Source organism: Homalodisca vitripennis, unplaced genomic scaffold (assembly GCF_021130785.1).
Source record: "Homalodisca vitripennis isolate AUS2020 unplaced genomic scaffold, UT_GWSS_2.1 ScUCBcl_4985;HRSCAF=11477, whole genome shotgun sequence".
NCBI lineage: Eukaryota > Metazoa > Arthropoda > Insecta > Hemiptera > Cicadellidae > Homalodisca > Homalodisca vitripennis.
Window position 1 is genome coordinate 40,100 of NW_025781097.1, and position 13,758 is coordinate 53,857.

The window sequence follows — 13,758 nt, forward strand, 5'->3', positions numbered from 1 at the left end:
ATGGCAAAGGATCAACGTCCCTACCAATTGTTACTGCTTGGTGGGAAACTGAGGCTAGGGCACGTTTGCAGAGCTGAACCCTTAAAAAGGAGGGGGGGGGGAGGAGCACGGGGGGAGGAGAGAGGGAGGGGCGGGGCGAGCGCGGGGGGGGCAGCGGTGGGGGTGTGTGAGATGGGGGAGGTGGAGGGCGAGGGGGACTGAGGGCAGCAGGGGGGTGGGGTAGGAGTTCGTTACGAAGGAAGGAGTACGAGAGAGACCGGGGGCGGGAGATTGAGATGTAGGAGGGGTAGGACAGGAAGAGGTGAGCCCAGAGGTGGGGAGGGGGACAGGAGGGGGGAGGGGTGAGAGGACAAGGGGAGGGGGACGATGGGTAGGCCGGGGGGTGAGGACGTGCAGGGGATTGGAACTGGTAGGGGGATGGTGGTTGAGGGCAGGGGGGATAGTCGAGTTAGAGGAGAGGCGTGAAGTTCTTGGATGGGAGGGTGAGGCTGCGGGCAAGAGGTAGTAAGAGGTGCGGTGGTGGGGGTGGAGGGGTGGACGTGGCGCGGGTGGGGAGGGTCGTTGAGAGGGAGGCAAGGCGGGGGTCTGTTGGTAGGAGGGGCGGGGATGGGGAGTGGGAGTGCGGCAGAGCGGGTGATGTCATAGGGTGGGCGAGGATATAGAGGGTTGGCGGGGGGGATGGGGAGTCCAGATGGGCGCACAGAGCGGGTAGGGGGGCGGGGGCGCAGGGAGTTGCTCAAAGTGGGGGAGTAGGTATGAGGGCGGGTGGGGCGGAGGGGGTGGTCAGGGGGACTGCAGAGGGGGGGAGGGTAAGGGAGCGGGTGGGATCGACGACCGGGAGGAAGGAGGGGGGGGAGGGTGGGGCGGGGTGGGGGGGGGGGGGGGGCGGGAGGCGGGGCCAGCAGGGGCGGACGGGGAGGGTGGGGGAGGGGGGGGAGGGGGGGAGGCGTGAGGAGGCCTGCGGGCGAGGGGAGGGCCAGAGGCTTCGCGGGGAGGGGAGGGAGATAGCCCAAAAGAACGGGGGGGGGGAGAATGTGCGCCGAGGGGGGACGGGGGGGCGCCGAGCGGAGGTGGGTGGAGGGGAGCTGTGTATGTCGTGGGGCTGTGGGGGAGGACTGGGTGAGGAGAGCGGGGCGAGAAGGCGGGGAGTAATATAGGTGGAGTATGGGGGTGGGAGAAGGAGAGGGAATAGGGAAGGGCGAGCGGGGGGGTTATAGGGGTGGTGAACGGATGAGATGTTTGGAGGGGGGGGTGAGGGTGTGAGCGTCGGCGGGGGGGCGGAGGAGAGGGGGGTGAAAGGTGGCCGGGGGCCGAGGGGGGAGGAGCTAGACCGGGTTGGAGAGGTGGGGGGAGTGGGAGGGGAGGGGTGGGACAGGGGGCGGGGCGGATGGGGGGGGGGGTTAGGGCGGGGGGAGGGAGAGGGTGACGAAGAGGTGGGATCTAGTCGGTCGGAACTTGGGTCCACGGGATTGGGGGGACTACGTGACCTCGGAGTGAGAGAGGAAGTGAGTAGCGAGAGGAAGGCGGGTGAAGAAGTGGGGGAGGGGAAGGGGGGAGGGGGGGAGGTTGATGGCGAGCGACGGGGGCTGTGGGATGACGGGGGGAGGGGAGTACTCTGGGGTGAGGGTAGGGCACTGGTGGGATAGGGGGGGGGCAGTGGGCCGTAGCGGGGGCGGGTCGGGAGGAGCAGTAGGTGAGGGGGAGTAAGTAGCTTGCTGGGGCTGGGAGTGCGGACGTGGTGGGGGCGGGGGGGGGGGTTATGGGAGGGGGGGCTGTACGGGGCGGAAGGGGGGGGCGGGGGCTGAGGGGTGGAGGGGAGGGTGGGGAGGGTGAAAGGGGGAAGATTGGGGCTGTGCGAGGGCACAGGAGCGGGGGGGATGAAGAATTGAAGTGGGGTGCGATGGGTGGGGGGGGGGCGTGGTGGAGGGGGTGGGGCCAGGTATGACAGGGGGGGGGGGTGGCGTGGGGAGGGCGTGAGGACTGAGGGCGGGGGGTGGGGTTGTGGTTAAGGTGGTGGAGTAAGGGGGGGGGACGTTAGGAGGGCGGTTGGGCGGGCGGAGCGGAGGAGCATTGAGTTTGGTGCAGGGGTGGGCGTAGATTGAGGGCGGGTCTGGTGGATTTCGGGTGTGTGGTATGAGGAGGGGGAGGGGGGTGAGGGGGGAGGTGGAAGGGGAGTTTACGGGAGGGGAGTACGGGAGTAGAGGGGCAGGGTGGGGCGGTGAAGGGCGAGGGGGGAAGTCGGGGCGTTGGGCAGGGGTGGGGGTAGGGGGCAGAGGGGGGGCAGGTGGGCGGGGTGGTCTGGGGCCGTGGGGGGAGGGAGATGATCTGGGGGTCTGCGGGGGGAGTGGGGGAATGGAGTGAGTTAAGGGGCGAGAGTGTTGGTGATAAATGGGGGGAGAGAGGAGGGGGGGGGGGAGGGGAAATGGTAGAGCGGGGGGGTTTGGGGGGGGACTGGGAGGGGGAGGAGGCTGGCCGTGAGGGTCAGTTGAGGGGGGAGGGAGTCGGGGTGTGGGGGGAGTTAGGGGTGTGGGTGGAGTGGGGTGCGGGGGGGAAGGGTGAGGGGGGGTGAATTGGCGGGTGGGTTCAGGGTGGGTAGGTAGATGCAGGGGGGGTGCGAGGGCTGGGAAGTGGAGGGCGGGGCAGGCAGGCGAAGGGGGAAGGGAGGTGCAGATTAAGCAGAGGGGTGAGGGGCCTGCGGGGGGGGGGGTGGTGGGGGAGGTGGGTGGGGGATGAAGGAGATGTAGGGGGGGGAGTGGAGGGGGGATTGAGGGGGGGGGGCGTGAGTGGGAGGTTTCGGAGAGGGCGGGGCTGCGCACGGGGATTGGCGTAGGGGGTCTCGGGCGGGGACGGAGATGGGAACGCGGCGTGGGAGGGATTGGAGGGGGGAGGAGGGGAGGTGGAACGGATGACAAGGGGGAGGGAGTGGCGAGGCGGAGTGGGGGTCTTGACGGGGGCGGTTGTGGTGGTGGGGTGGGATGCGAGGGAGACAGGTGTTAGAAGGAAAAGGGGGGGGGGTGACAGGGGGGGGGTAGTGTGGGGGGGTGTCGAAGCTGTTTGTGGACTCGCGGACTGGGCGGTGGGTCGTAGGGTGTGGTTGAGGGTGGTGAGGGGTGATCTGGGGTAACGGGGGGGAGTGAGGGGGTACCGGGAGAGGGTCGGGAAACGAGTCTGGGGAAAGGGGGTCGAGTGTGTGCAGGCGGTGGTGGGTTAGGTGATTTCGGGTGAGCGTGGGGAGGAGCGGGAGCGTGGGGTGGGAGTGGGCGAAGGTAAGGCGGGGGCGGTGGTGGGCGTGTGGGGAGATTTGAGGGGGGCGGGGGGGGGGCATGGGTGAGGGGGGAGGAGTGGGTGCGGAAGGGGAAGAGGGGGAGGGGGGGGCGGGGGGAGTGGGGAGGGTTGAGGGCGGGGGGGATGGGTGGGGAAAGGGGGAGGGGTACGGGGGGGGGGAGGAGGTCGTTGGCGACGTTGAGGGCGGGGTTAGGGGGGGCACTAGGGGGGCTGTGTGGGGGTATGGTGGTGGTCGGGAAGAGGTGTAGGGGACAGTGGAGTGGGAGCGGGGGACGGCTTGGGAAGGATGTGGGGTGGAAGACTGTCACCAGTGCGTGGTTTGTTGGCGTGGGATGTTGCGGCGGTACATGTTTCTGGTGTCTGGTTGGCTTGGAGGGTGGAGGGGGGTGGGAGGGCGGGGGAGCGGTGGGGGGGGCGGGGGGGGGGCGAGGAGTGTACTGCCGGGGCGAACAGGTAGGGGGTGGTGAGATGGAGCGGGCGGAGGGTGTGGGGGGACGGGGGCTGGGGGGCGCAGAGGGGGGGAGGGCTGGCAGGCGGAGAAGGGGGGGGAGGCGGGGGGGGATATTAGCGGTTTTAGGGGGAGTTTTGAGTTTGCCGGAGTGGGGTGGGGGGGGAGCTGGGTGTGGGGGTGAGGGAGAGGGGGGGAGATAGGGGAGTGGGGTGGGCGGTAGGATTGGGGACAGGTGGAGGGGGGTCGGGAGGGGGGAGAGGGAGGGAGGAGCGATGGGGGCGTGCGGCGGGGGGGGGGCGGGGAGGTGGCGGGTAGGGGGGTTGAATAGGAGCGTGGAGGGGTGAGGTGGCTGGGGAGGGGACGAGGGTGGAGCTAATAGGGGTGGTGAGCAGGTTGGTGTGTAGTTGTTGGTGGTGGTGTGGTGACTGTTCATCTGTCAGTGGCAGTTTATGTAATCTCTCTCGGCGTTTGGTTTTGTTGTTTGAGGTCTTTTTTTTTTTTTGTTGTCGTTTTTTGCGTTTTTTGTGCCGGCCGGTGCTACGGTTTGGTGTGGTTTGGTGAAGGTGTGTGTTGCTTTTTTTGGCGTTTTCTTGTAGGCTTTACGTGGTTCTTTTTTGGTTGTTTTTTCTTATTATTTGTCTTTTTTTTTTTTTTATGTTTTGCTTCTTTGCTTAACGTTTTTCGTTTTTGTTTTTTTTATTCTTTTTTTTCTTTTTTTCGGCAGAGAAGGAACATAGTATTTAAAGGAAACATTTCTTAAGAGTATTTAGACGAAATTTGTTTTAAAAACATTTTCGGTTGTAAGGTTATTCCTCAAACAATAATAAGATTTTTTGACATTGACACTGTCTACAGCGATATGAAGTGTGTAAAATATAATCGTAACAAATGCATTGACACCCCTTCGCAGCTGTTGTTTTTGACTGGTTACTAATCTTTTGACTTGCATGTTAAGAAGGACAAACTGGATGTTGGGCAACTTGCATAGTAAATCATTCAATATGAATAATCAATTCAAGGATTTGAAGTCCTTCTCTCCTTCAGGTGTCAAAATCCTTATATCGGAGTCGACATCTCATTAATCCGGTGTCCCTCATATGATATGTGGCTGGTTCGTTGTGATAGTATGTGGATTTAGTGTGTTGTTAAACTATAATGTAAATATGTTATGGTTTGTGATTCTTTATTCAGCTCTGATAAGTTTTTTTTAATCACCTCTGAACTTTAAGTACATGTATTGAATCCTGAAAATGAAAAATCAACGGTAGTATTGTTTTTTAAATCTCGAGTATAAGTTATCTTTTCATTGATTATTATTCACTTCTAATTCTTTCATTCTTGTTCATTCCTGCTTGCAAGCATTGCATGTAAAGTAACAATTACATTTGTAAGTGGTTACATTTAAACAGTAATAATAATGCAAATAAATTGTCACAAATGTTTATGCCAATAAAAAAAATATTAGTTCATTAAAACGTCACTGTTGAAAGTAAGTAATTTAGTCGCAGTGTAACATTTTATTTGTTTAGCAAGGCAAGGAGGGATGGTTTTATTATTGAATACCCCGTCCACATAGCAACACAGTGAATGTGAAGACTGAATAATGGATTGGGCGCAGTCAAGAGGACTTTAATGGTAGACTTTTTGTTTTGGGGGGCCCCGGGTTCCTCAAGTCCCTTAATTTATGTTGAAAATAGCAAAGCTTTTATATTTAAGTCCCTGAGGAAATTTTTAAATTGACATAGAATTAAGTATTTGGTTAATCACTTGTCAATGTTACGTTACTTATGTTTTTCATTGACAGACAGTCAAAAGTTTTTTTTTTCAAACTCGTTCAAAGTGATTGTAATCCCTCTCTAAAAGCTTTATAGCTATTGTTGGGTATTGTCTCTGAGTTCTTTAGTATATTCTCATAATAAGTTTACATATAATAAATTCGATTTTTTTAAACAGTGATGCTTGCACGTTTGGGTGTTTGGATATTTGTTACTCAATCACGCACAACAACTCAGTGAATGGATTGATGCGAAATTTGCCATGATATTTGCCAGATACCACATTGTTCGATAGACATATTTTAATTTCAGAATATCTACTCATTGTATAATTACCTATTCCATATTTATTATTTAATATGACACAGAACACTGTGATGGAAATACAAGGTAAAGAAATACAGAACATAGTATGCTGGAAAAGGACTAGTATTATCTGATTTTTAATGTAGATTGCAGTGGGTGACGAAACCTTAAAAACAGTTAATTTCGAATTATCAAATTAGTTTCCTTTTTACACGACGGGACTGTCTATTTTCAGTAGTAGCTGAGGGACCGTAATGTGATATGGTTTCGACGAACCATTCCCTACAAATTTAAGGCATCAAACGAGCGCAGGTGTGCAGGGTGATCATTCCAAATGGAATACAATATAACGTGGAATTTTTTCGTGGCAGAATCACATCGAGAGGAGGGTTGCGTCAGTTTTGCTTGAAGAGACATGCATTACCGATTAGGTATATAAACATTTATAGCAAAATAACAAATTGGATTATTTCAGAGGACAGATATTGGTAAATAGGCATGAATTTCTTTTTAGGAATTGAAATTTATCTAATTAATTATTCGCACATCGGGGGAGTTTGCAAAACGTATGTTTGAATGTGTTACCTACTTTATATAGGAGAACTGTTTGATGTGCTAACGTCAACTATAAATATCTATTGAAAATGGAAAGCCACATCCGGATTATGTATATATATATTATATATCATATATATATATAAATAATATATATATATTTATGTATTTTATATTATATTATTTATTTATTATGAACCACAATCATTTCGTTCTGGTGAATTTCTTGTTAAAATCAATGTGGTGTTCGTTCGGGCGTCTTTCACTTGCCTAGTGTGAAGTGGTTTCCTTTCCCTTAAAATCGAGCCCTCAAAAATCTTATTTCATCTCTCTCATAACCAAAATCAAAATTCTTTTTCATGTCTTATAGCGAGTCCGGAATAATAAGAACTTTAGTCCATTGGTGAATATCAGTGCAATCCCACAACTCTTTATAAGCTTCTATACAGGTGCATATTTCAAAGCGTGGTTTATCAGGTTTTCCTTTCACGATTGGGCAAAGTCCGGGCAGCTGCAGAGCAACGTGCTCGGCAAGTTTTGGTAAACCCCTAGGTTTTTCCGTGGTCCCCTCCTACTCAAAAATCAGCTGTGACCTTCCCCGTGATTCATAATCAGCTGTGACGTCGTGAATCAAATCAGGCTGTTGGGTGCTCTGCTCTGTCGACTGCAAGTTTTAGTTGACAAAACAAGCTTTTCAGACAGTCAACAGCACAGGTGGAACTGAATTAGCGATTTATTGGGTTACCACCAAGGGGCGGGGGTGCTTCTCCAATACTTGTTGGTTACGAGCCCTACTTGTAATACGCCATTATACTAAGCAGGTTTTACGCGAACTTAAATATAAATTTAATCTTTGGTTATTGACACTTTAAAACCTTGAGCAAGACTCTATACTTATCAAGCAACCCTTATTGGGCAAAATTAAATGTTTTATTTTGTCAATCACTAATATTCCCTAGTCCTCAGCTTAAAGATAGAAAACAAAAGGCTACTTAACTGGCTCACCAAGTTGTTTGAATTATACATTTCTATTCTGAACATTGCTTCACGCTTATGGTATGCATGGTTTTAATGGTTACTGTCATCAACACTACCCATACTGACAGTTTAAGCATGTAGTACGTGCGCTTACTGTTGTCGCAGAGCCAGCTGCTACACATTAGAGAGTCTAGCTGAAATTTAGCTCGAACAGTGTAACCATTAATTGTTGTTTATTTTTTTTAATAACATCTTGTTCTTGTTTAAACCGTTTTATGCCTATAAATAACAGTATTATATTTTTATTTTCTCAAAACAAAACTATACTATAGGCCCTATAACGAGGCCTACTTCTACTTATTGCTTTATTATTGAATTTTTACCCGTCAAATAACTGAACCAAAAAATTATTTTTTTTTTAAATTTTTTTTCATTGTATTATATTTGTTTATATATACTCTCTTATTATTCTTGGTGGGAACAATACTTCAGAGGAGGAAAATAACATTTAGTTTTTCTAATTTTTAATCACTGTCTCAATTCTAGACGGACAATATTTTTGTTTACCTTTTCACGCTTTGAAGTTTTAATTACTTAAATTGATTAAGTTTTTTTTTTTATTTTTTTTTTTTTTTTTTTTTTTTTTTTTTTTTTTTTTTTTTTTTTTTTTTTTTTTTTTTTTTTTTTTTTTTATTTTTTTTTTTTTTTTAATTTTCGCTAACAAACACTTTCAACATGGTGCGATGTCTCTTAAAGTGGCCAAATGCAAAGAGGCGAGAACACCTCTTTTCTTTTATTCTCAGATACAAAAGTATGTCCTATGGATTTTAACTAAGAAGACTTTCCGATCGCAAATATAGCTTCTAAGCAGATATGCTTGTACACAAGAGCTAAATCTACTCAAGACATTTAGACCAGGAATTTTCAGCAATATAATTAGACTTTGATGGCCACGAGTTGGAACATTAAAAGTTAGATGAGCCGACTATACACCTAACTAGTTTCTTCCGCCCCACCATTAGCGAGCGGTGAAGACGAAGTATAGGTTGATGTACGTTTCTGCTAACGTGTTTCTTAAAGATTGAGAAACCAAGAAGACAAGCTAAATGTCTATATGAATAGCGAAACTAATTCCCGCCTGTCCGCCTGCCTTGAGCGTTGCTTTTCCCCAGGAGGCCAAACCCACTCCTCCTCTGATACAAAGTCGGCTAAATATAAACTGAGCAAAATTATGTCAATCGGCATTATATTCAGGACTGCTGAAGGATCACCTATCATAAGTGCGTCCTACCTCCCTCACAACTCAGCAATTAAATGCAAATATTACTAGACCTCTTCCCTGCTCATCATCCGCAGCACCATCTGTGGAAAGAATATTCCGTGTGCTTTCGTGTCTTAATCTTTTTTTTTTATTCAACGAACATGACGCAATCACTTTAAAGCATTAAACAATGACAATCACACTAGTAATAACCACAAACGAAACCTGCCACTTCTCTCAGGCCTTGTTATTAAGTCGAGCAAAGAATTGATCAATTCGGATGGTCACGGCCCGCCTAGAAGCATTTTCGTCGAAAAAAGGAAGCAGCTTCATTCTATTGCCCTCGGTTGAACAAATAATTGAGTTTCTCAATCTCAGTGGGAAAGTGCAGGCCCACATTAAGGACAGTAGTCTACATGAACACTATTTGTGGACCCCAAGAATCGCTTCAAAGTTCCATTTATTTTGTGGTCGGAAAAACCCCCAGATTTGATAAATGGGCCCAAATCTTCGTCTCCTTATAGAAAAAAAACGGTGAGGGCTTGTTAGGGCGCGGGGCTTCCTACTCCCACCTCCCTCCTCGGGCCAAATAAAACAAGGCCCATCATGTTTTTTTATTGCCATCAGACAGTCGGTTCATAAAATTTTTATGGTCTGTCCCAGCTTTCCGGCCCAAAAGTACAACCACTCTCAAGAACGGTCACGGGATTATTGAAAGCATCCAGCAAAACCGCTTGTTTCTTCTCTTGTTTTGGGGAGCGCACGTGCACTAGATTAAGTGAATGGTCAGTCCTAAAGCCATTCACGTTGTTCCGTAAGTCATGTCGTGGTCGTCATCATACCCTTGCTACAGCTTCACTGGATCAGGCCAACGACAGTCGGCAGGTGTTAGTACGGGTCCGGAACCGCGTTCAGTCCCGTTTGGTGGAGAACGCGCCGTGACGGCGACGGCCGGCCCTGCCGCAGTAGGCATCTGTCAACACCTACACAACCTGCTGTCCGCGCCCCCGCCTGGCGACCCGGATACAAGCGTGCTCTCAACCCTTCCTAGCCCGCGGCCGAAACACACCACACTTAACAACCAACGCTACATGGGCAAGCATCTGGCATCGAGACCCCTCGGCCCCGTAGTTACCAGCGGCCACTACGTTCTTCTGGGTACTTTCTTTCTAGTCTCTTGTCAAAAGCTTCACTGCGCCTCTAAAACGAACTGTTTTATTTTTTGTGCACTTTTATTTGAATATGGCATCTGTTGCATAAACTCATTATGTGGTAACCTTGGGTGAACTCTTGTTAAAATCGGTGTGTTCGGCGTCTTCACTGCCTAGTGTGAAGTGGTCCTTCTTAATCGAGCCTCTAAAATCTTATTTCACGGTTCTCATAACCAAAATTCATTCTTTTCACTAGCAGTATATTTTCCTCCAAATCGTGAATGTAACATCCAAAATAGTAAGAAAGCATCCTCAAACCTTAACCTAGAATGTTCTGTTACCCGGAATGCAACACAGTCATCCTTATTAAACTAAGTGCAACATGTTCACAAATTCTAGTTTTAAGTGAAAAAATACAAAAGGATACGGAAGCAGGGTTGTTTTTTCATATGAATAGGAGATGAGTGATGATATTGTAATCAAAATTTTACTTGTAAAGCAGATCATAATTATGGGCTATTTTAGATAACCTTGTCATCTTAGAAACATGAAAATTACTCAACACAGAAGTTCTAGTCATCATACTCGTATTAGTAACAAATTATTTAATTCAAACCTTTTACAGACAATGTCACGTTTACGATGACTTCCATCATTAAAACCAAAAAGGCAATATTTATGTATCAGATTCTACCTAACATTTAATTAAGCCGGCTGGATCCACCGTGTCGAGTATATCATCATGTCGTTTGATGGCATTACTATGAGGTTGGTTTGAATAAGTGCCCACCTATGAATGTAAGTAATCAGCCTCGGCACTAGGCTTCCAACGGTGTGGCCCTTCTTTTTGTGAGTATGGTCTGTTAGGAAACATTCAATTCAAACGTGAATGATTTTAAATTACTCATGATTGGGATTCTAAAGAAAGGAAGTTTCACGCATGCTGATGAGCTGGTGAAATTTGCAGCCGTTCCTAGTAGGAAACCTCCTATCGAATTATGAAGTGCTCTTGCTCATATAACCTCATAAAAATGCATTGTACTACTAGCTGGTCTCCATCGTCATTATTAAGGAATTCTTAAACCACAGGAATTCGCCTTAGTTCCAGTAGCACTACGCCACTGTTAACGACCAGTAACTTTGACTTAAACAAGGACAAGCACTCCAACTTGCCAAGCATTAGAGTAGAGATAGAGATAAACCAGGAAGTTTTGTTTATCATCGATCACGGTGGCATTGAGAACCCATAGTCTGATCCTTTGCACTGACACGTTTAATATGAGAGTGCAAATTAAATTGTTGTTGGGGCCCACGCATGAAACAAATGAATTGGATAAGGTGATTACGCTTCTCCAGGTGAATTACTATTGTAGGCCTATACATTAATTTATGTTTACATATTTAATAGTATTACATGAATAGGTTCGACGTGTTCCACCGTACATTTTATATGGAATAAACAAAGACATTCAATAAATATTTCAAACGTCGTTTGTGGAGCACCCATTGTCTCGTTTTGACAATAATGTATTTTTGAATAAAAATTAGACAAGAAATATTGTTATATGCTAACTTTTGTAACTAAAACTGAAAGGCAATAATAGATTTGCCGCACAATTTACATTAGAGAATAATAGGCACTCGCTACACACTTACAGCAACTCAATAGCATTACCCAGTCGCTAATGACGCTGTTTGTATTCTGTTAAACTCTGTTTACAATAGCCTATGTGGTTCAAATGGGACTTTTAATTTCAATAAAAGAATCATAGTTTCTTAGCATTCTTAATTGGGATGAGCAGAAGTGAAAAGGTAACTTTTACGTATTTTATCTTCATGCACAACAATAATTTTCGATCTTGCTATTTTCAGATTAAACAAATTTTCATCTAGTAAGCCTCACACTGGTTGATTCTCTTGTATTTTTTGTATTTATATCCACATCTCCATGCATGCTATAAAAGTTGTATATATTTTAAATAAAATCTGTAAAGCAAATAATTGTATATGATCGTTCATCTTTTGTAACGACACTTAATGCTAAATATTCTTTTAAATGTCCTCATTTTCAATGCAGAGTTTCAATAATGTCGTTTTAAATCATCACTCTAAATAGTATAAAACTATTTAAGAGTTTAAATTTTCTCCTAAAAAAGACAGGTACAGGGTGAGTAGCGCCGGTAAATCATTTGCTTGTTTTGCACTGCAGGCTGCATGTTGGACGGACCACTGTTGGTCGATGTACGAGGTCGAGAGTAGGCGTTGGCTTATAGCAGTGGCTGACGGCGGAGATCTTGATTTTTGATATTCTTCCGCGTCTCCAGTTGCCATCATGCAGTGGAACACACAGATTCGGAGGAAATGATGTCCGTTTTTGTCGTTTGATGCGATTTTTTTTAAAATGCCCACTCGATCATTGCCAGATGCAGCGACCTTCCTTTTCGTTTACGGATTCGCTGCTGTTCCCCCACGCTTCGACGTGTTCTCCTGGGTCGGCGAATACAATTGTAAATTGACGGCTAACTGCATTCAGAACAGCATGGGATTGTGTCTTGTTAATGTTGTTACCGAAGGGGCACATCAGAGGCCCATAGGATTACAACAACCAGAAAACATCGCTAGAGTTTAGTAGCACGCAGTACTGGCCAATCTCAAAAAAACGCTCTGCTCGGAAATGCAATCCACTTGCTCTTTGGCATGTTCAAGACGTTTCTCTCCACCGGATTTCTTCATGAATGAACTGAGATTTTTTTATATTAATCACCCATATAAAATGTGCGTGGTCCATCAATTGTCCAGCCACGGGGGGGACTATTTGACACAGGGCCCGTCACTTCTTGTGATAGAGCATCGCTTTGTGAACCAAGCTTATTTAACCGTGTGACAGAATTGTGTTTCTTTTATCTGATGAGGCACAATTTCACACTCAGTGGTGGGATGTTGCTGATGTCAATACCAAGCAAAACATGCGGCTATCCTGGAACGTGAAACACATACCACCAAGAGAAGTACCCACCAGAGACCTCTGCATTCAGGACCCTGCGTCACTGCATGTGGTGCGCCATATCAAGAGTAGGCATCATTGGGCCTGCTTACTTTTTTCCAGGATAAACCCGTCCGTTGCAATATTAACATAGCTGAACTCCGAACGGTACGTTAGACTATAATACAAGGGAGTTTTTTTCAGCCGGCTCTTGTAGGCAATGCAATTAGATGGATACATAGGCTTGCCAATCACAAGGATGGTTTGCCACTGCACACACAGCGGAGGGCAGTACCATGTAATTGTTTGAGGACAATAATGTTATTCCTGGATGGAATATATGCTCTTTTGAGGGTGGCGTAATGTAAACTGGCCGGCAAGGCACGCTCACCAGACTTCAGCCCCATGCCGATTTTTTTCTCTTTTGGAGGTGTACCTGACAGTCGAAAGTTGTTGTATATCAACCAGTGTCTCGCCTCAACACCTTGGAAAACGAGCCCCTAAGGAATCAATATTGACGGGTGAATATTGGCAGAATACCAGTCGACATTCCTTGTTAGTCGTTAATGAATCGAAAACTTCAGAAAACGTTTATGACAGCCAGTTGTTATAGTGAATGCCGTCGCAATGCGTCGCACATTTGCCAAGATTCATTATTTTAAACACCCATGTAATTTAAAAAATTCCCTTACTGTTCTTAATATAATTCAATATAAAAACATTAATGTTTTTCTCATGGAAGGGTTTCTACTAGTTTTTTTATTTCATTTTCAAATCAGCCAAATTTTCCCGCGCTCCCACCCTGTATAACCACCTCATTAATTTTTTTTTATGTAAACTCGTTATTCAAAATATTCTAATATCATTAATATTTGTGGTGATCGAATGTTAGTCCAGCTAGTTTTTTGTTAAAAATTGTGGTATATTTTTATATTACAATTTCTTAAAAACTCGTTAAATGTATCTTCAATTCAACGCTATAATCGCGTGCTTACGGGTCCTTCTTCCAACTA

At 47.0% G+C, this 13,758-nt stretch overlaps 1 protein-coding gene across 1 annotated transcript; it reads right to left on the reverse strand.

Annotated features, from left to right (window-relative positions):
• Nucleotides 1-230: 230 nt before the first annotated feature.
• On the reverse strand, nucleotides 231-4,169 carry LOC124373172 (extensin-like). The gene is made up of 4 exons (XM_046831573.1): nucleotides 3,067-4,169; nucleotides 2,181-2,333; nucleotides 1,020-1,850; nucleotides 231-792 (listed from the first exon to the last, which is right to left on the reverse strand). The coding sequence occupies exons 1-4, from the start codon at nucleotides 4,167-4,169 to the stop codon at nucleotides 231-233; spliced, it is 2,649 nt and encodes an 882-aa protein (XP_046687529.1).
• Between the last annotated feature and the right edge of the window lie 9,589 nt (nucleotides 4,170-13,758).

Coding starts and splice junctions, on each gene's coding strand:
- LOC124373172 (XM_046831573.1), bottom strand. CDS start 4,169: ATGAACAGTCACCACACCACCACCAACAACTACACACCAACCTGCTCA. Junction 2,334..3,066: donor TACGACCCACCGCCCAGTCC/GCGAGTCCACAA, acceptor CTCCCCCCGCAG/ACCCCCAGATCATCTCCCTC. Junction 793..1,019: donor CGCACATTCTCCCCCCCCCC/GTTCTTTTGGGC, acceptor CCCCCTCTGCAG/TCCCCCTGACCACCCCCTCC.